A 21,639-nucleotide genomic window follows, 5' to 3' on the forward strand; every position below is an offset into this window, starting at 1 on the left:
GATTTCTGCAGGAACAGATGGTGGTTATATCCACCTTGTGCAAGCTGCTCATATTAGTGGGGAAGAATAGTAAGACCGGAAGTAAAGTAAAATACATTGAATACATTGAAATACATCTATATGCTCATTTGAAATTGCTACATCTCTATCCAAAAGAGACTATTAAATAGATGCTAAAAAACTAGTGTGATCTTATTGCGTATAAATACTTTGCTATAAAAGCAAATCTGATTTTATTGTGTGTTTTATTTTGAAGTGTCACCGGATGTAGTACATATAATCAAGGCCAATCTTGATGCTAACGGTTCAACGGTCGTGTCTAGAAGGGAAATCTGATCTGAGATCTGCATAAACTCTCGCGAGACTCTGCCCTACGACCTATTCTAACTTTAACTATTCGACATCAATGCCTAATCTTTAACTATTCTAGGTCAATTCCTAACCTTTAAATATTCGATGTCAATTCTTAACCTTAAATATTCGATGTCAATGCCTAAATTTAACTATTCGAGATTAATGCCTTTACCTTTTCACAATCTCGCGAGAGTTTCCCCAGTTTGCTGGCTCCCTTCTAGCCACTACCCTTAACGGCCGCGGTTCAGCTGCCGTGTGTAGAATGGAAATCTGATCTGAGGTCTGCATAAACTCTCGCGAGACTTTGCCCGACGACCTATCCTAACTTGAACTATTCGACCTCAATGCCTAATCTTAACTATTCAAAGTCAATTCCTCACCTTTAAATATTCGATGTCAATGCCTAAACTTAACTATTCGAAATTAATTAATTACCTTTTTTATAATCTCGCGAGAGTTACCCCCCAGTTTGCTGGCTCCCTTCTAGCCACTACGGTTCTGCTCCCAGCCGCTAGGAGGAACAAGGAGGGGATCCGGTGCCCAGCAGTCCCAGCGTGGAGAGAAGGAAGCGGTCGGAAGAGTCCGTGGCATCACCACACAAGACGGGGACTTTAGCCAAAGCGAAGGAGGAGGAGAGTACTTCCAGTTTGACTTCGAGGAGCTTCTTTTACATGGGGGATTAGAAATGACATCTACAGCGAGCGAAAGGAGGGCGTTTGCTCATAAAATCAACCGGTGAGACTGTGAACAGAAGTTATTGTTTAACAGCTGAGAGTGACCTGCTGGACACACGGTGTATACATATATATAGCCACTATGCTAGGATCTGAAAGGTTTCACTGACCATAAACCGGTCAGTGTAAACACAACTACCTTCCTATAATATAAAAGCATGTTTATTGAAGGTCTCTGGCACTTTGCAGAGTTGAATAGCCTGTTTTGTGTACAAGAAGCATTGTCATCAACAATGATTGAGCTACTTTAAGGATTGCCAAGCTAATGGGCTAATGTAATGACTCAGATTTGTCATTTTGTGAGTAATAAAAACACAATAACAACGAGGGAAATGCTTTAACACATAACATAATGTCATTTATTATGATGTTTTTGTTCTTGTCGTGTGAACGCCTTGCAGCATTATAGTAGCAACCTGTTTCCACATGTTGTAAACTGGTTTTCCCTTCTCATGGAAAGGTAAACAACTACTACTATTACTACTACTACTGGAAATATAGTTTGTCTTATTTTACTAAATAAACATTCATCAGATTCCAGGAGAAAGAGTAAAGGCATTCCACATCTGTCAACTGGCTCTTAGAATAGCATGCTTTAACAACACTGGTGTGTGTGGAAGTATTTGCAGCCAAGTGTCTCCCTGTTTGCTGCATTAGATCTTATTTTTATATATAAACTGGGGGAAAAAAGGTAGGAAATTTGTGTTTGTTGGATTATTTCTCTGTTGTTACAATGCTAATTGGCATTGTATTTTACATCGTTGGAAAGCCTGTTTATTTACCTTCACAATGATGTCCAACTTGTAAGGATTCTCCTGTTTGTTCCTTGTTACTGATAGAGAGTTCAATCATCCAATCCACCAAACAACTCAAAACAAGAGTCAATTCCAACAGGAGAATACACTGTTTGCCATTATCAGAGCATTTTGGCAAATCTTTCTTGGGCGTTACCCACATAATCAGCTCGGCTGCTCATCCCACAAATGCATGATCCTTACAAGTTGGACATCATTGTGAAGGTAAATAAACAGGCTTTCCAAAGATGTAAAATACAATGCCAATTAGCATTGTAACAACAGAGAAATAATCCACCAAACACAAGTTTACGAACTTTTTTCCCCAGTTTATATATAAATGGGGCTCCTCCAAACCTTGATTTTGTCCAGGGTTGTGCCTCTCTGTGCTTTACATTTTTTGCACCAAACCTTGTCGTCACAGTTCATTTAATCGAGAAACAGCTTGCAATAGCTTCTCACGGAAACAAACAAGGATGACAGATTCTTATCATTGACCTGCAAGTGAATATTTTCTCAGCCCAGTGAAAACCTTTGCTGAAATCAGTATCAGTCAGTACAGCGGTTATTATACACTTTGGATCAGGCTCCATCACAAGGTGGATTTATTTTGATTCGTATATTGCACTAATGGTAGCATATCACTTTGTTTAGATGCCTGTCGATCGTCAATAACACATACTGTAGAGATATTAGCTTCATCGAACAGTCTCCTACTGCATTCCTTAAGTCCAGTCCGTCCTCTCCTAAGTGGGACCGAGACCATTGTTTAGTGCCGGATGCAGGAAAGGGTGGGAAGTGGGTGTTCGGGCTATTGCCCTTGCAGTCGATAGCTTTCCTCTTTCCTGTTTTAAACTGAAGGCTGCAGAAAGTGTTTCCACATCTTGTGAGGATATAGCGCTCATAAAATTCAAACATGCAGTCTTGCATCATCTTAGAGATGGAAGTAGAGGTCATAGGACTTCTTCTCTGCATATTGATGGAATGAAGTATGAACCATAGCTATGTAATCATGAGGACCATGGTTTGTGAAACGTTGAAGCCTTTGCAGCTGTATATATGTAAGAAACAGACGTTTTGTGGTTCTGGAGGAGCAGCTGCTTGCTGTCTCTGTGAGGATTGTTTTTTTTTTTTTTCTGCTTTGTTTCTCTTTAAGCCTCCCATTTGCCGTTAGTCCATAAAGGCCACGAACAGAGCTCTGGCTCGGTGCCTGCTCCCTGGAGCCAGCTAGCCACCTCCCTATGAGATCCGCTTGAGTCCCTGTTCAGAACAGCTGCTGGCCTTTAGCATTGCTACTGGTACCAGAAGCTGAAAAATGTCTGCTTTGCAGATTGTATAGTTTTAACATGGAACCTGAAACATGTAAATTAGCATCATCATTTTAAAAAAGCATTTTATTTCTGCAGTTTTCAACACCACACATCTTGACCATTAACAGGATTATTACAGCTAGTTTTCATGTCTGAAAATGTATGCCTTTGTTTACTAGCTGACAAATCTTTGACATCTTTCTCTTGCTCAGGACGGTAGCTGCAGAGGTCAGAAAACAAGTGTCCAGAGACTATGGCTCTCCTCAGCTGACCAAGAAACGAGGAGGCGCACACCAACCGGTGAGTCACACTGCTTTTGACCTGCCAGAGTTTCAAGCCAGTAGGTTTTAAAGCTTCAGTTAGCAAAGTCAGAAGTGGATAGGTGTAACTTTGTGAATTAAGTTAAGTTACAAGGAGTGCAGAATGCGGATGAGTGTAGTTTTAATTAGTGTTGACAGCAGACGTGAAGGGAGGTGGTTTTGAAACATGATACACCTGCTGTCGCTCACCTGTGTTGTTTAACAGCCAGGCGAGGTTTCTGCATGGATGCTCACCCAAAATAGAGTAATGGGGAGTTATATAAGACACTGTGTTTTGGAAAATGTCTGTTGTCAATTTACAAGGATGACGGTGGAGTTTTGATGTAGTCCAGCAGAAATTTATGAATACTCTCTATGGACTCCGCTGCGAAGCAGAAACCAGACAAAGGTTGTTGAGAAGAGACTGTTAACTCAGTGCAGTCTAGAGGTGCTCCAGAAGAGCCAAAGAGATGAGCGAAAACAGGTTTCAGGGTAATATTACTGAGACAATGTATAAACCTTTTCCACTCAACCCCTCTTTTTCATTGACACGTTTTTGTCTTTTTTAGGGGGGTGAAGGAGGTCTTTAGGGGGACATAGCAGGTCAACAGTAGATGTCACATAGAAGTGGTGTACGTCATCTGAAAGCTGGGAACCTGAAGATAATTTGAGATGCAGCTCAGCACTGTGTGTCAAGTTGTTCTAGTCATGAATCAGAAATAAAAAGTTGGGCTCATTGGATCCACAACAGTCTCAGCTTTACAGTGATACCCAATTTCTGTAACTCCAAGACTGTTTAGAGACCCCAGTATGCAGAAGAAAAGAACCCATTTTCATTCACATATCTTGAGGTCAGAGGTCAAGGGAGGGACCCCTTTGAATATTGCCATTTAGCATTTTTCCCGGCATGCTAGCATGACATGGTTGGTATTAGTGGATTATTATGCTTTCTAGTTTTATATGATACCAGTACCTTCACTCTAAAACTGAGCCTGCTACAGACAGCCACCCTCAAGGAGTGGAAGAGGTTAAACTATCATTTATTTAAGCACTTAGTGGTTTTACATACGTTAAGTGACTGCTAGTCGTCGTGTCTGGCAGATTCGTCTGCTGTAACATAAACAAAGGAAGGTACGTGCATCGAGATTTGAACAATGGAGAACCGAAAACCGCAACACCATTCACATACAACGTTAAACTTATCAAGTTTCAAGTTATTTATTATCAAATGCACAACAATTACAGAAGCAGTTATTGTCAATGAAAATCTTGGGTCTCGGGCTCATTAAATATGTATAAAAGAAAATCACACAAGTAATAAAAACAGAATGAGAATCTAAGAAATAAAATAGTGCAAGTTAGAATATAGGGATAAAAATGAAAAAAATCTTGTTAATGTGAACATGTACAATGTGCAGGAATGTACAATTTTTGACACTGTGTTTTGTGAAAAGAACAGAAAATATTCACATTTAAGAAGCTGGAATCACAGATTTTTTTTTGAAAAATTACTCAAACTGATTAATCGAATATCAAACTAGTTGGCTATTAATTTAATAGTTGACAACTAATCGATTAATCGTTGCAGCTCTATTTTCATAAACATATTCACAAGGTCACCGGAGAAAAAAAATATTGTTTTTTACATGACTACCTCTCTGTTTTATTTTCATCCATTTCCTGTGTTTTGTACGATGTATAAATGTCTTAATATCCCGTATCGGTCTACCTAATGACATCCTGTCTCCTTTTACTGCTCCTTGTAATTCCTTCTGATCCTGCTGATCAGATTAGGATCTGTCATGTCATAGTTACTGGTACATAACAGTCTAATGTTGATTGACAGTTGCCCCTGACGGAGGTGGTTGAGCCAGTCGACTACGAGGAGTATGTGAGCAGTCACGCTCCCGGGGTGGAGCCCGGCCCGCTCCGACAGCTACTGGAGTTCCCCCAGGACGACCTGGAGCTCCTCCCGCTGGACAAAGAGTGCATTACACTGGAGCCCCCGCTGCCTGAGGAAGAGGAGTGAGTCCAACACAACCCTCATACTGTAACACACATCCCACACAGAGGACTAATATTACTGTAATGGAGGACAAACATTACCACAGACAGGAACAAAGCCTTTCTCTCTGTGACACTGAACGAACATAAATATTAAAAGCATGCTTTGCTCAATTATTAATGTGTTTTTTTCCTATGTAGCTCCCTGGATCCCAGAGTGAGAGACGCCTTGGCAGTCTACACAGATGACTGGCTCGTCATTCAGAGGAAGTAAGTGGTGTCAGCTGAATTAACCCACAGAACATGTTTCATCTATTGTTTAATAATGTGCACCGCTTTTCCCTGTTCACTGTTGACGTGATTGACAGTTACATGATTACTGGGACGACTCTTTTTGCCTGATTTCCTGTAGATATCAACGCTACAGCACCGCACACACCCCTCACAGCTCTGAGCGACAGAGGGAGAGGCAGCGAGGGCTCGCCAAACAGACCTTTGAGCTGGACGAGGCTGCTGCTGCTGAGCGCCATGATGACCAGGTAGCTGATGGGGATGTTCAAAGGACACGCTATCGTAAAACCGCTGAGTTACCGTTCAGCCACTTTAGGTTCATTAAACTAATCTACTGTACATACAGTGTTGCCAGGAGTAAAAGCTTAGAGGCTTCATCATTTAATACCTGCACAAAGAGATGTGGAGAGTGAAGCTTGTGTGTCATTATGATGGAGAAGGCAGTATGAGTGGTATTCTACTCAGCGAGTTGATCATATGGAGAATGAGTAATGGATAAAAGGATATACCTTGTCCATTATCCATTACACCGGCTCCATATGACTCATATTAATGGGTAATAAGGTAATAGGATCTGAAGCATATTGTTTCTAAAACATCTGCTCTGAGCTCTTAAAGGTGACATCTTTGCCTGGAAGGAAAAACAACACATGATCTCACCTCTCTCCGTCTCACTCTGCTTCAGGATGACGCAAAGCGGCGTTCAGTCAGCCTCGATGAGACTCCTCGGGGCAGCTGGGCCTCCAGTATCTTTGACCTGAAGAATTCCTCCCCGGACGCCCTCCTGCCGTCTGTGCTGGAACGTGCAGCTGCAGAGGACATGGACCACCGCAATACCGAGGCCCGCCAGCAGGGGCGCCACAATGATCTGCTGGGCCTGTACCCTCCCCCTGATGAGGTTTGTATTAAACCAGCCTGTATCTGCCTCTTGTTGTGGAACAGGATATGTTAAAGGGATAGTTCAGATGTTTTGAAGTGGGGTTGTATAAGGTACTTATCCATAGTCAGTATATTACCTACAGGAGATGACGGTCGGCACGCTTCCAGTTTGGAGAAACAGACATGAGTACCAGCACGGGAGCAAAACAATGTACTGCTGTGGACGGGGGCAGCAGCAAAACGTATTTTAGACACCTAAAAAAATCTGTATCAGTTTAAGTGTACGCCATATTTAGGAAATGTCACTGCTTTACCTTGCCGTCAGACAGCCTTTTCAACAGGGAACTGAAGCAGTTATCTATGCTCTCCTCAAAGCCACCAGACTCCATTGGCAAAAACAGTAATTTTACCTCAAAGAACACAGGAGTTGCTGTTCTACCACTGTCTTGATCGGTTAGTTTGTTTTATGTGACTTTGGTGAATCCAAACTAACCCTTTTAAACACCAAACAAATGAACTGTTTGAGGCAGCGATAGACCAGCAACTCCCGTGTCTGCAAGGCAATCTACTGTAAGTAATACACTGGCTGTGGATAAATACCTCATACAACCCCACTTCAAAACACCTGAACTATCCCTTTAAAGTTAAAAAAAACTGTGATTTTATTATATAAATAAGTATTCTTCATGACTCTTGATCACTAGTTTATATTAAATAATGCAGTATGTTAAGCTTTACCATCACTGCCGATCGGAGCTGGAGCCGATATATACCCTTGACTACTGCAGAGTAATTTGTCCTGGGAATGAATGCAGATTGTGACCTTTCCCACTAAAGAAAAAGCCAGATGTTAGTAGGTGGTAGTGTTTTGTTTTTTTTGTCCAGTGGGAAAGGGGCTTTACTGTAATGTATGCGTTTAAAAACACAGAGTGAATACTTGGTTGGAAATGTTGGTTAATGTAGTAAGTGCCATTTGCTCAGCTCAGAGTAACATTATTGAATGTTCCCTTAAAGTGAATGTCCATAATGTCTGCAAACCCAGAGCTGTTTGCATTTTTCCCCTCAATGTTCTCCTTTTCTCGCTCCATCCTTCTTCTTTTATGTCTGTGTCCACACTGTCGCTTTCTCTGCCGCTACGTTGCCATGACATCTGTGTAAATGTTATGCTGGTGGGTGTATTGTACATGGCCTTTTTGTGTGTGTGTGTGTGTGTGTGTGTCAGGATGAAGCAGTAGAGAGATGCTCTGTCCCTGAAGTGCCCAAGGAACACTGTGGCCAGAGGATCATGGTCAAGTGTCTGTCTCTGAAGTGAGTAACATTTAAAATATAGCAGCTGACATTTATGTCTTCACGCTCTTGATTCATTATTAGAAATACCCGCGATACTCTCCATATTTAACAACTAGATTTTGTATGTTTTTCAGGTTTGAAATAGAAATTGAGCCAATATTTGGAACCCTTGCCCTGTATGACATCAAGGAAAAGAAAAAGGTATTTTTTTTTTTGTTCCAGCAGATCATTTTATATTTGATGCAATGAGTCCAATGACTTTCACTCTCTGAAAGCGCTTACGTAATGCTGAGCTCATGCTTAACTAATCAAATTTACCGTGTCTCAAAAAGGTCTAAGTGGTCTTAGTGGTTTAGATCACCGAGTCAAAACTGAATTAAAATCCCTTGACGTACATTTCCATTATCATCTTTCCTTCCCCTCCCTCTGCTGTTTCCCGCTTATCTCAATCTTCCCTCCAACAGATCTCTGAGAATTTCTACTTTGACCTGAACTCGGATCAGATGAAAGGGCTGCTGAAACCGCACACACCCAACATGGCCATTTCCACACTGGCCCGTTCTGCCATTTTCTCCATCACATACCCTTCAGCTGATATCTTCTTGGTCATTAAGGTACTGAGAGAACACACTTTTACACAGAATAATCTAAATGTTAATGGAATAAAATCATTTCTTATCAGCTCATGCAGAAGCTCACTCGCGCTTTTATTTGGCATTTTAAAAGGATAGTTCGGTTGTTTTGAAGTGGGGTTGTATGAGGTACATATCCATAGTCAGTGTATTACCTACAGTAAATGGCGGTCGGCACGCCCCCTGTTTGAAGAAACAGAAAGGAGCACCAGCACGGGAACAAAGTCAAATACTGCTGTGGACGGGGGAAGCAGCAAAATGTATATTAGACACCTAAAATAATAAATGTTAGTTCAAAGCTGCAGTGGGTAGAAATGGAGTAAATATGGTTCAAATAAATATTTTTATAAAACGGTCACTATATCCTGACAGTAGTGCATGAGACAGGTAATCTGAAGAAAAAAAACATGTGCCTCTGAGTCCTCCGGTGCTCCTAATGGCATCTGCAAGATTTCACAGACCGGAGGAAAACAACTAATCAGCTGCCGTCTATGAGAGCCGGCTGTCAATCACTCGCAAACTTCGATCAAACGCTCAAACTAGGCAGTGCTGATCAAATATTAATCAATATTCTGTTACTGTAATGCCTATTTCTCGCCTCAAATGTAATCAGAAACATCTTGTAGTGTGCTGTTTAGCTGTAAAATGAGCTCATACAACCCACTTCAAAACACCCAAACTATCCCTTTAAGCACTACTTAACTTATATTAATTAAAAAAAAATCAAGTTCAAATATTAGTATGTGATAAAAGATGTGTTAACAACAGTGTGCGTGTATTTCAGCTTGAGAAAGTCCTTCAACAAGGAGACATTGGAGAATGCTGTGAACCCTACATGGTCATGAAAGAGTCAGATTCGTCCAAGGTAATGAAGCCAAAAATATGTTTTAAACTGTTGCAATGATCAGGGCCAGCAGCCAGGATGCTTATCGGCACTTTTACTGTCTAGTCATTATCTGCATTACTCAATTCTGTCTGGGTAGCTGCAATATTTACCATCGTCTGTGGCAGCTCAGCAGATATTTTAAGCTTGTCTTTATATTTATATATATTTTTTTTTATCTTGTCTGCTCTTCGTCCCACCTCAGCACAAGGAGAAGCTGGAGAAGCTGCGTCTGCAGGCGGAGCAGTCATGTAGTCGTCTTGGCCGTTTTCGAATGCCATTTGCCTGGACGGCCATTCACCTTATCAACATCGTCAGCAGTGTGGGAGGTCTGGATCGGTCGGACCCGGACTCTGACTCTGGTACTGCTGACTTCAGACACGTCCTCAACTTCATCCCGTGTCAGACATGCACGCACAACAAATATTACATAAGTAACATTCATGCCTCTCTAATATATGTTCTGATATGATTTTCTTCCTGCCAGAGCGAAAAGGTCATGGGACCTGGAATGAGAAGAAGAAAAAGGGGTTTGAGCGGATGAGTGTCGGGGATGACATGTGTAACTTTGCCACTTTCCGTCCAGCAACGTTAACTGTCACCAACTTCTTTAAACAGGTCAGACTCTGTCTTATAACACATTTAGTAGTTACTGTTGTTACCTTTATCCTGACTGTAATGTGGCTAAATATTTTACTAATAACGCTGAGTATTGTTACTGTATCGGCAAAAGTAAGTCCAGATTTGAGTCTTGAATTACACGACATGTCAGTGAAGAAGCCGAGGAAACAACACAAGTTAAGATGACACTACTTTGACCATTAATCTCTAAACAAAAATGAAACTTGTGTATTTAACAATGAATGAATCAAGGATGGATTTCTTTAAAAGAGGCTGGACACTTGCCATCATAAAAGTACGGGGAAGAATTGGCAAGCAGCCCCCAGTACCCCCAAAAATGTACACAAACCACAGATATTTTCATAAGAAGTTAAAATTAGCCATGTATCCATTCACATATTTTTATGCGTGCATTAGAAAAGCTGTTTGAAAACATAAAAAAATATATATATATACTCGTTTGAGATGTTTTTTGCCTTTGCCGAGTAAGGCCCCGATCAGACACAGCATGTTTTAGCAGCCTTTTTGTTATTGTTTTCAATGAGACCACAGTTTTGTGCGCTGCTTTTGCGTTGCTGAGCGCCTCGCGTTCATCCACTTTATGTGCCTCGCGTTTTGCCCTGAAAAAATTCAGCTCAGAACGAAAAGGCACCCAACGTCAATAGCGTTGTTTCTCATTGTGATGACTTTTGCTGAATACCTGGAGCTTTATGACTTTACCATCCGTAGTTACCATGATCTGAACAGAAAACAGTAGGAAACAAAGTAGTGCGATACTTGAGGTTTCAGGGTAAATTATTTTCATTCATTTAAACTGTACTATTAACTATTTGAGTGGCGTACAGTTCATGGTTTGTAATAATGTAATGTTAGCACTCATTTGGTGGTTGCCTGGGAGAAAATACAAAGTAGCAGCAAACTGCAATAAACGCTTTGTCTGATCGGGCAATAAAAAGGCAGTGTAGTGCGCCTCACATTTTCCGCCTGCAAAACGCGCTCAGTGTGATCAGGGCCTAAGTTCTGACGTAGTGAACATTGAACTCACATGACTGATCAGCTGTTTCCGCTGTCGGTGTCTTCTCGGATATTCCCATAAGGAATATGCTTGACAATTGAACTGTACTACAACACAGCTATTGTAGTGCAGCCCTGTTGTTCCTCTGTGTATGTTAGAAGTAACAGTTATTATAATTATATTATAATGAGGTTTTTGTAATCCTAAAACTCTGCTCTTCTGTTTGTGTACATGAAGGAGGGGGACAGACTGAGTGACGAGGACCTCTACAAGTACCTGGCAGATATGCGTAGACCATCCTCTGTTCTGCGACGACTGAGGCCCGTCACAGGTAAACGCCATATGCTCACACACTGTAGATATTTATGTGAAATGATCTGAATTCATGTAGAAAGGATTATGGGTGATTGTGTATCCATGACTTATTCTGTCCCTCAGCCCAGTTGAAGATCGACATCTCTCCGGCTCCGGACTCGCCTCATTACTGTCTGTCACCGGAGCTGCTTCATGTGAAGCCTTACCCCGACCCACGTGTTCGCCCAACCAAAGACGTGCTGGAGTTTCCCGCTCGCTACGTATACACACCGCACACCACCTACAGGTGAGTGTTTACCTACACTCTGTGGGCTCTTGTCATGTTCAATGTTAATTATGACATAATGAATTTTCTTTGGGGGGGGGCACAAAAGCTCATTTGGACAGGCATTGCCCCTCAAAGCTGCACCAGTCAATAAATAGGTTATCAGTGCATTTGCTCATATGCAGTCAAGTGGAGGCAGAGGGTGCACTGGCTGTGGATCACATGTATCACGCTTTCACTTTGCACACAAGCAGATCCGTTTCCTCAGCAGAAAACCGCTCACTTCTCTAATTTGCCGAGTCCGTCCTTTAAATAGCAATGTCCAGGAACACCTGACTTTTAAAGGGAATGGGAGATGACACTTGGTTTGATTAATATTACGTCCAAAACACACCTATGATTAATTAGGAGACTAAATACAACCCCTTTGTCCCTTGGGCCTTGCTTTGCGCCCAGATTATGCGCCGTTTAACTAGACAAAGTAGAGTTGGACACGCCCTAAATGCATTTGCGCCATGCATGTTTAAATAGGGCCCTGTAAGTTGACCCATAGAACAAACATACATTCACCCATTCATTGCATGCATGGCGTACTGTGTTTGTGTGGGTATTGATTTTTGACAGTCATTCTGAATTCACTTTAGTTTGTATTTTTAATCAAATTGAAACACATTTTATTGATGATTATTTTTCTGTAAAATATATAAATACAAAAAGCAAGCTATCATCTTTGAGATTTTTCTATATATATATATATGTATTTACAGATGACTCTTTAAATAAATCTTTAATAATTTAACAGATTTAATTGAATGGTTCATTTTAAAAACAAGGTTTACTAAGTACATCAAAGTTAAGACAAACAAAAGACACAAACATTTTTACATAAGAAATAGATGACAGCTGCAACAACAAGGATATAATCATATGAGTACTAACAAATCAATTTCCTGGCCATACAGTAGATCTATAGCACACGTTGCAGGGTCGAAAGGGAGTGCAGTGACGTTCCAGAGTTGAGATCTGGGTGGACGTGAGAGACTGTGAGACCTCAGTGGTGAATGTTGAAACAGCTATGTCATAGCTTCACTCTGGAGGGGGGAAATAAAACGGGAAATTTAATTAAATGAAAACAACATCAAAAGTTTAAAACAGTACATGATGTTCTGAACAAGTGACTTTCCATCGCCTGCAGTTTGGAGAGCTTCTCATTCATAGTCTCGATGTTCTCTTTTTGGAACTGGGTCAAATGCTGTAAACTTTTCAAGATGTATGACTGCTCCTCTGCTCTCTCCTAAAAAACAGGAATAAAGTTAAAGTAACCTGTACTTCCTGTATGTCAATAAATCAGTGACTGCTGTTCAAATATGTTAAGGTGCTTTTGCTTGAACCAAAAGCAAATATAAGCAGGCTGGTGTGACAGTGAGGGTGTTTCTTAAAGCTGCTGTCAGGAACTTTGGTCAAATATGATAAAGAGTTATATTTATAAAACTGTCTCTATATCCTGACGGTAGTGCTTGAGACAGATAATCTGTGAAAAAAAATCATGTTCCTCTGCCTCCTCCTACTGCTCCTAATGGCATTTGCAGTTTCTACCGCACCTGAACCAAACCAACCAATCAGAGTCAAGTACAGTCTACTGTTTAGATGTAAAATTGGGAAAGTTTGTGGCTTATGGCAAAACAAAAAAAAAATGTATCTTAAATATGACGGTCACATTCTGGTAAATTCAGGGACCTCAGAAGGGATCGGGATTTGCATGTTGATTTCTCATTTACTAACTGTTTGAAACAGTTTCAATGTAACACTGACGTTGCCTCTATATGACCTAAATAAGTAAACGAGACCATCAGCGAGAATATTGGCTATATTATTTGTGCCTCCGGGTCGGATATTTGCGAAATCAGACGAAATTATGCAGGTTCACAAGACACCTTCAGTTCACTTCAGCGGGACCTCCGGCAGCAACCACCCCGCAATAAAATGAGAGGTTTCCTAAAGGGACTCTGGTGCTCGGAAACACTACCGCTTTTGATTGGAGTTTGCAAGTTTCGTGAGCAGTGATTGACAGCTGCTGTAGAGACTCCTCGGCTCTGATTGGTTGTTTTCCTTCAGTCTTTGAAATCTAGTAAATGTCATTAGGAGCACAGGAGGACACAGAGAAGCATGCTATTTTTCACAGATTATCTGTCTCATGCACTACTGTCAGGATATAGTGATAGTTTTATAAAAATAACTTTAACATATTTGCTCAAAGTCACTAACTTCAGCTTTAACTACAGAGAGACTTTCAGCTTTCTGTTACCTGCAGCTCTTTGATGCTCATGTTGGTGTTGAGAAACATCTCCAGCTTCTTCACTTTTGTCTTCAGCTCCACCCCTTCCTGCTCCTTGCCGGCCAGCCACTCTTTAGTCCTCTTGGTCTGAGCCTGTTGCTTGACCATCTGGGCCTGTCAAAAGAGCATCTGCCCATATTATCCTCATCCCCCAACACCGATCCCAGTGCAGCTGGCAGCTGCCGGCCCCACAGTGTGACATGCAGCTTTCTAATGACACTCGCACTCTCTTATCTCAGATGAAAGAGTCACATTTATCCATATACATCAGAGAAATAAATTAAAGAGTCATATGATGATTATGGGTCTTACAAAAGAAGAAGAGATGATTGCCCAAGCAAGAACATTAAAGGCTTTTACACACCGGCAGCGTTTTTTTTCCCGAGCGATTAATTTGTACGTCAGTATATTTTTTAGAAATGTTTTTGTCGTGAGTACTTTCACACGGAACACGAATGCAGTGAAAAAGCAGCTTTTTTTTTGGAATGAGTTTGATTTTTCTGAGTTTTTGCACTGCGAATAAAGGCATCAACCAATCACGTTTTGCGGAACAGGTTGAGTTGTGCCTATATATTTATAAAACAACAACACGGAGGCAGCGCAGACCAGATCCACTCCTTCTGTTTCTACCTTTCACAATAACATAGAATAATCACAGGCGAGTATTTCACATTTTCGTGTCGTTTATTTGTCATGCCCCCGGTGTGTAAAGGCCTTTACATAGGGGTTTTTTAGGTTGTGTTGTTTACCACTTTAGCAAATGAGCAAAGAGCTGCTCTGTTATGTCTGTTCAGCTGTTTTTTTCTCTTTAGAGCTGAGAAACAGAGAAGTTCAATCTGATGGGGATTTTACATAGTTGACATACTTCCTCTATCTCCCTCTAACTCCTGCAGGTTGTGCCTTTCAGATCTGCAGTTTGATTGTAATTCTCGGTGGCGATCTCTCTTGTAATAACACAACCATTCATCAGCACACAGGGAATCCGTTGTTTACATATTTCTTACCTGTAGCAGCTGTATTACTTCTTTGATCTGTCTCTCCACCTCTGCAGCCTGCTCAGTCTGCCTCCCCAGCTTTTCGAGAGTCCCCTCATGGCTCCTCAGAGTCTGGCTGATTCGAGCTATCTTCGCCTCAGTGCTTTCATAAACATAGTTAAGGGATTCGCTGAACTGTATGACACCAAACATGAGCACGTTGACCTCTTCCTGTGGCGCAGTCTTGTCTTCCATCTTGCCGGTCTTCCTGACCGGTGCTGCGATGACCGCTCTTAAACCCCCGGCCAAACAAAGCAGACACAGGCCCCAGATCGTCTTCATAATACCGGCAGTCGCTTACAAACTATAGTCTACTTTCACTCAGTTGTTCAAAAGTTTGATTTCTCAGCCAGGAAAGGCTGGAGGGCGGTCAGTGCGCCTTATATTGGATGTGCACGTGCAATACCCTGGCAAACATTAGCTCAGCTGTGGTTCGATCACAGGTCTTTTCCATGACCCTGCCTTGAAGTTTAACCCCTGAGAGACTTATTTTGTCATGTAGGACACGAACATATGTTACATACTTAACGATGTATGTAACCCTCCTGTGTTTGATATAGAAAATGTATGAGCAGCATCATAATCTGCGCAGTATTTAATGTTATTTTAAAGATATGTGATTTTGTGGTGTGTCATTGCCTCTTGACAAGTGGATGAACTGAGCTGTTGCAAAATATGAACAAATGTTAAGTCGAATGTTTACCTTGGACGGGAGTTAAGGTGACAAGCCAACACTTTTCCCCATGTGCAAACATGACACTCTATCTCTTTCTTTTCTGGGAATAAGACGATTAAATGCTTTTGTAAGTTGTCAGGAGCATAACAAGCTGAAACCAGGGTGTCAAAGTGACTCCCACGATTAGTATATTATGACTCTGATTGTCATTTAAGTACAATTTAAAAATAAAAAAAATAATGGGCCTCATTCACAAACAGTGCATCTGCACAAATCTGTGATCTTTAGTAAACAAACAAATCTTTAAACCGTGTGTACAAATACTTATGTACAAATAGTACGAACAAATTTAAAACTGCCTCAGACCATCCATACACACAAATGATGAAGGCCCGGCTGTCTTAGAAAACGTAACACAAAGCTTTTAATTAAAAAAGATGAGATAAGATAATCCTTTATTCGTCCTACAGCGGGGAAATTTGTAAAAATGCATAGCATATTAAAATCGCATTCATTAAAATAAGCTTTAATAGACAACAATATTTAAAACAGTTAATTTACTAATGCTATGGCCAAATGAAATTGACGCCTTTTCATCCTCATCAATTCTTGTCATGATTACAATAGAGCATATGAAAATGTCCATATTAAAAAGTAACAGCTTTCATTGTTTTTATTGACTTGGCCTATAATGATCAGCTACTCCCACCAATTTATAGTGCCATGGAAATGCGCGTATGTAGCCACTGTTGAGTCGCGAAATGATTTAGCTTTTTTTGCTTTAGGGGGCATGTTTCTCTCTTACAACAACTTCACTGCTTTCTCCATAATAAACCTCTCTAGGCAAACATATTTCCTTATATAGAGAAATGGCGACGTGGCAGTATGCTGATTGCACACGGCTGTCAATTTAGAATGATTCTGATTCACTAACATACACACGGTGGTAAGAACAAAGTTGTCCGGTACGCACGTGTCATGAATCCGACAGCAATTTTGTGTGCGCAAAGTAAGAACATATCTGAGCACACATAAGTGAATGAAGCCCAATGTTACTTTAAGTCCTTGTTTTCTTTCTCATTCCCTACCTTGCATCCTTTTGCCTTTCAGAAACTTGCTCTACGTTTACCCACAAAGTCTGAACTTCAGCAGCCGTCAGGGCTCAGTGAGGAACATCGCTGTGAAGGTCCAGTTCATGGCAGCAGAGGATCCCAGTCAAGCTCTGCCGGTGAGTCACAGTCGAGGATAATAAGTGACTGCGATGTTGTTGTGAGGAAAATGAAACTTGAGTCACACAGAACAGCTTGAGGCAGTGAAACCGTGTATGATGTCTTCTTGTAAACAGTGAACTTCTTCAAAGGGAAATATTTTCTTGAGCACAGAGGGAAGAATCCTCCAGTTACATTTAGTGATCTTTCATGTTTGAACTGCAACTAGTTTTAATGAATATGAAATGGTTGAATGGTAAACTTGGAAGGCTAAAATTTGTAATTTTTTTTCATTTATGGAGAACAAGGCTGTTGTCAGACATCCACAGAAACTTCTCAAACTCCTCCTCCAACATAATCCAGTTCTCTTCTGTTGTCCACATGCTTATAATCAAAACACTGTTATACTGTATACACTGTTTGGGTGTTGCCATCTAGTGCTATACTCAGTGTGGTGGAGTATCAATTTAAAATGATTGCTCCATATAAACTGTCTTAATTTACCTGTACAGATAAATAGGCCTATTAATATTGCCTATTAGATTTTGATTAATAATAAAAAAGAATAATATCAATGATTGCTAACTTTCTTTAAAGTCCCTTTGCTTATGTTACTGGTAGCAATTTATAATAACCATCATTAGTAAATGGTAAATGGATAGTTAATTTAAATTCAGTTAATAGTAATTTTATTGTTAACAAACAATTAAATGATAATTAATAATGTTTAATAATTATAAGTTAAGCTATAATTTGTTATTTTATCATTAGTTTGTGTAATAGTATATGAGGTTTATAAATTATATGATTATAATTATATCAAAGCTGATAAGAGATGATGACTATTAAATTCTGATTACATTACTAAACTATTTATTAACAGCTTATTGTTTCACACATGATATTGTATATATTTTATATACTATATTAACTATTTGTTAATTATTACGAAATGATTTGTAAACCTTTAAAAAATTGTTTGTAAAACATCTATAAACATTATGTTTAAAGATGGTTCAATAAGGTATTATAATTATCACGTGCAACTTCATAATAGCCATCCAAATGTTTTTTAAACAATTTACAATCCAATTAATAACCATTAAAGTGTTACAAATATCTGGTCTATCAATCTGTGTAATGTTTATAGATGTTTTACGAACAATTTCTTAAAGGTTTACAACTCATTTGGTAATCATTAACAAATACTTGATATAATATATAAAATGTTATAATGTGTGCAACAATAAACTATTAAAATAACATAAATTATAGCATTACTAATAATTATTTAGCATTATTAAATATAATTTCATCATTTGTTAACAGTAAAATCATTATTAACTAAAGTTTAATCAACAAATTTACCATTTATTAATGATGGTGATTATAAAGTGTTACTGAGGCGGTTTTAAGAATTTTTAAGAAATCAAGTTTTGTGTGGGGAAACCACATCAGACACAGGATTTCCTCCTATTTGTCGTGGAACAACCATATTTAAACTCTGCTGTTTGACAGGTCATCTTTGGGAAGTCGAGTTGTGCTGAGTTCATGCAGGATGCGTACACTCCCATCATCTACCATAACAAGTAAGGCTCCATCACCTGTTGACCTTCCGCTGGAGTCGGTCCAGCTCGTGGCTTCCTCTAAACGTTGTGTTTAACTCTTCCTCTAAAGGTCTCCTGAGTTCTATGAGGAGATGAAGATGAAGATTCCTGCCAATCTGACAGACAACCACCATCTGCTGTTCACCTTCTACCACATCAGCTGCCAGACCAAACAGAACACTCCTCTGGAGACTCCTGTGGGCTACACCGTGAGTACTCTCCTTCAGCTGGCCCACGTTTAATACTTCCACCCACACTTACTTGTGTGATGGCTCCTTCTTCTGTTGTCTTGCCATCGGTGAGCGATCGCGTTTCTCTCTTTCAGTGGATCCCTCTGATGCAGCACGGCCGACTACGCACCGGCTCCTTCAGTTTGCCCGTCTCGGTGGAGAAGCCCCCACCCAGCTACTCTGTGCTCACCCCTGACGTGAGTGTGTTTAAAGAGATAGTGTTTATATCAGTCATTACCTATTCCTTTGTGTTAAATGAGTTGGATGTCACTCTGCGGCAGGTCCAGCTCCCAGGCATGAAGTGGGTGGATAATCACAAAGCAGTGTTCAATGTTGAGGTGACGGCGGCCTCCTCGGTTCATACTCAGGTACACAAATGTGCTTTTCATACTATAGTTTCTGCTTTTCCATGTTTTTTTTCTCCCACTTTTAAAAACCCTATTGAAATTAGGTTAGTGTTACTGTGGGACGTTCTGAAACTGTAATTCATTTTTACTAATAGTTTTCATCTATTATGAATGGAAATGCCCATAGCGTTTGTCTGGAGAGAAAATTAAACTAACTGAAATATATTACAGACATTTGAGATATCAACAACTCAGAGTTTTTTTGCTCGTCCAGAGCGATGTCTTGATAAAATAATCAAAAGGCATTACAGAGGTGAATTTTATATTTTGTTTTCTATGGTCAATTACAGTAATGATGTTAGCGAATAATTCAGACAATGCACAGGCAACTTAGTGATATCCCTGCAGTTGTGGTCTTGACCCGGTCTTGAAATAAAATCCAGAGTCCTCTTTGTCTGAGACGACACAAGGCAGAGTAAAAATGCGATCGATCCCGAGACGAGACCTTCAAAAAGTGGACCTCGAGTACTACAACACTGTGAACATTTTTAAACGACAGCTGAAAACCTATTTATTTAATTTAGATTATAATTAATGTCATACTATTTTATTTTATTTTTTTTCTAATTCTCTCATTTTTTTTATTCTTAATGGTCTCTGTTTTTATTCTCACTTATATATTTTAGCATCCACTGTCCTATTGTTGTCTCATTTTCTCTTGTCTATCCTTGTTTGAATATGTTGCATTTTTATTTATTTTGTAAAGTACTTTGAGTTCAGTTGTTCTCTTGTATGAAACATGCTCCATAAATAAAATTATTATTATTATTATTATCAACGCTCCTATCAGCAGTGTATGCATGTAATGTCAGAACACTGCATTCAGAAAATCACAGACCCTCAATCTTGTCTCAAAAAATGTATTGGATTTTCAACCTATCAAAAATGTTATTGCAAAAATTGCTGCCAAGTTAAAATTCATCCCCCAGTTCAAGTGATACTTCATATTTATTCTGTTGTTAACTCCAGGACCCCCACCTGGATAAGTTCTTCACTCTAGTGTATGTTCTGGAGGAGTACTCCTTCCCCTTCCGCCTGAAGGACGTCATCATCACCGAGGCCAACATGGAGGGGGAGCTGAAGGCCAGCATGGCTGCTGTGAGAGGGGCTCTGCTGGATACCTGCGTCAGGTTCCTGCACCAGCTGCTCAACAAGCTCATTCAGCTCATCGTCTACCCACCGGTCATTGCGGGCCAAATCGGTGAGCGAGCTCTGAAGGACGGCTATTTGAGATTTGAAGTGCACTTCCCGGAACAAGGCTGAAATGCTAATTCGATCATTTGAGTAGATAATGTGATGGATAATAAATAATTACTTCCGAGGGGAGAGAAAGGACTAGAGCACACCGGTTGATTTGCAGCATTTAATTGTGCATGCTTCAACACTACTGTGAGTCAAAGAGAGCTCTTTAACGCAGATGAAGTTGAAACGTTAGTCAGTTTGCACAATTAAAGGCTGCAACTCAATCAGTGTGCTTCAGTCCTTTCTTTTCCCTTGGAAGTTCTCTGTCTTTGAGCTGAGAGGCACCTGATTTAGCTGCTGGAAGATGCACAGGGAGCCCTGTTTCCATGAAAAATTACTATTTTTTATGATTTAGGCAACAAACCTGTTTCATTTACTTTATGCATCTTACTGTACATCCAAATCTTTATTGTTTCCAACTTCAGTGACACACAAGACAGGACATCAGATACTTATTTATAATTACATCAAATTGTGTTAATGTTTTAATAAGCATTGTGGCTAATTTGTGAAGCATAAATCGTGCCAGTTTGAAATTATATTCTACAATAATGCTAAATGTTTTTTTTTCCCAGTGATAGTTTTAAGTTCTACCTCTTACTGTATCCACAGTGAACCTGGGCCGGGCTGCCTTCGAAGCTATGGCTTTATTGGTCAACCAGATCCACAAGAACCTGGAGGGGAACCAGGACCAGCACGGCCGCAACAACCTGCTGGTGTCCTACATCCACTACTGCTTCCGCGTGCCAACCGCCGAACCCACAATACCCCCGACATGTGAGTCACCAATCTGAGAAGCAGAAAGAGAGCCTTTCACTGGAACACTAGCAGTCATTTGATTGGGCACATGGCTGCTGACTTGCTAATATTTCACCATTTCTATTTGTCCATCTCCATGAGTAGCTGGCACGCAGGCCTACGATTTGCCGATGCAATACGCCACCATATCGAGAGCAACAGCCCGCCCGAGCAGCCTCCACCTGTCCCGCTCCAAGAGCATCAGCAACTCCAACCCGGACCTGGCCAGTACCCCAATTTCTCCTGATGAAGAGGTGCAGAGGATCATGGGGAGCAAGGTGAGCTGCTCTTGTCTTCTTATTAGAGCTATACCACTATTGCTGTAGTTAGTGTGAGTGGAAGTTCTGGAAAAGCCTTAAAGTGGGGCTGTACTGAATACTTTGAAGCTTCATAACGTTGACATTCAAATTCAAAAT

At 40.4% G+C, this 21,639-nt stretch overlaps 2 protein-coding genes across 5 annotated transcripts in view; one reads left to right on the forward strand and one right to left on the reverse strand.

Annotated features, from left to right (window-relative positions):
- The first annotated feature begins 864 nt into the window (after positions 1–864).
- LOC119501653 (dedicator of cytokinesis protein 7-like) overlaps positions 865–21,639 on the forward strand; it is a 36,755-nt gene continuing 15,980 nt past the window's right edge. For 2 of the 4 annotated variants that reach the window (XM_037792146.1, XM_037792148.1), the window contains exons 1-22: positions 865–1,089; positions 3,405–3,492; positions 5,338–5,516; positions 5,697–5,765; positions 5,908–6,034; positions 6,472–6,684; positions 7,888–7,973; positions 8,090–8,156; positions 8,420–8,569; positions 9,372–9,452; positions 9,676–9,832; positions 9,958–10,088; positions 11,344–11,437; positions 11,545–11,707; positions 16,842–16,959; positions 18,458–18,528; positions 18,617–18,755; positions 18,872–18,973; positions 19,058–19,144; positions 20,153–20,384; positions 21,038–21,202; positions 21,326–21,501. In XM_037792146.1, coding sequence (XP_037648074.1) covers positions 1,040–1,089; positions 3,405–3,492; positions 5,338–5,516; positions 5,697–5,765; positions 5,908–6,034; positions 6,472–6,684; positions 7,888–7,973; positions 8,090–8,156; positions 8,420–8,569; positions 9,372–9,452; positions 9,676–9,832; positions 9,958–10,088; positions 11,344–11,437; positions 11,545–11,707; positions 16,842–16,959; positions 18,458–18,528; positions 18,617–18,755; positions 18,872–18,973; positions 19,058–19,144; positions 20,153–20,384; positions 21,038–21,202; positions 21,326–21,501 — 2,745 coding nt within the window. In that variant the 5' untranslated portion in view covers positions 865–1,039. The remainder of the gene's footprint in view (positions 1,090–3,404; positions 3,493–5,337; positions 5,517–5,696; positions 5,766–5,907; positions 6,035–6,471; positions 6,685–7,887; positions 7,974–8,089; positions 8,157–8,419; positions 8,570–9,371; positions 9,453–9,675; positions 9,833–9,957; positions 10,089–11,343; positions 11,438–11,544; positions 11,708–16,841; positions 16,960–18,457; positions 18,529–18,616; positions 18,756–18,871; positions 18,974–19,057; positions 19,145–20,152; positions 20,385–21,037; positions 21,203–21,325; positions 21,502–21,639) is intronic. The other 2 variants (XM_037792149.1, XM_037792147.1) reach the window with 2 other exon arrangements.
- On the reverse strand, positions 12,321–15,538 carry si:dkey-114l24.2 (uncharacterized protein LOC107990273 homolog). Its single transcript, XM_037792175.1, has 4 exons — positions 15,026–15,538; positions 13,992–14,135; positions 12,870–12,980; positions 12,321–12,777 (listed from the first exon to the last, which is right to left on the reverse strand). The coding sequence occupies exons 1-4, from the start codon at positions 15,335–15,337 to the stop codon at positions 12,760–12,762; spliced, it is 585 nt and encodes a 194-aa protein (XP_037648103.1). The 5' UTR covers positions 15,338–15,538; the 3' UTR covers positions 12,321–12,759.

This window comes from Sebastes umbrosus, chromosome 14 (assembly GCF_015220745.1).
Source record: "Sebastes umbrosus isolate fSebUmb1 chromosome 14, fSebUmb1.pri, whole genome shotgun sequence".
NCBI lineage: Eukaryota > Metazoa > Chordata > Actinopteri > Perciformes > Sebastidae > Sebastes > Sebastes umbrosus.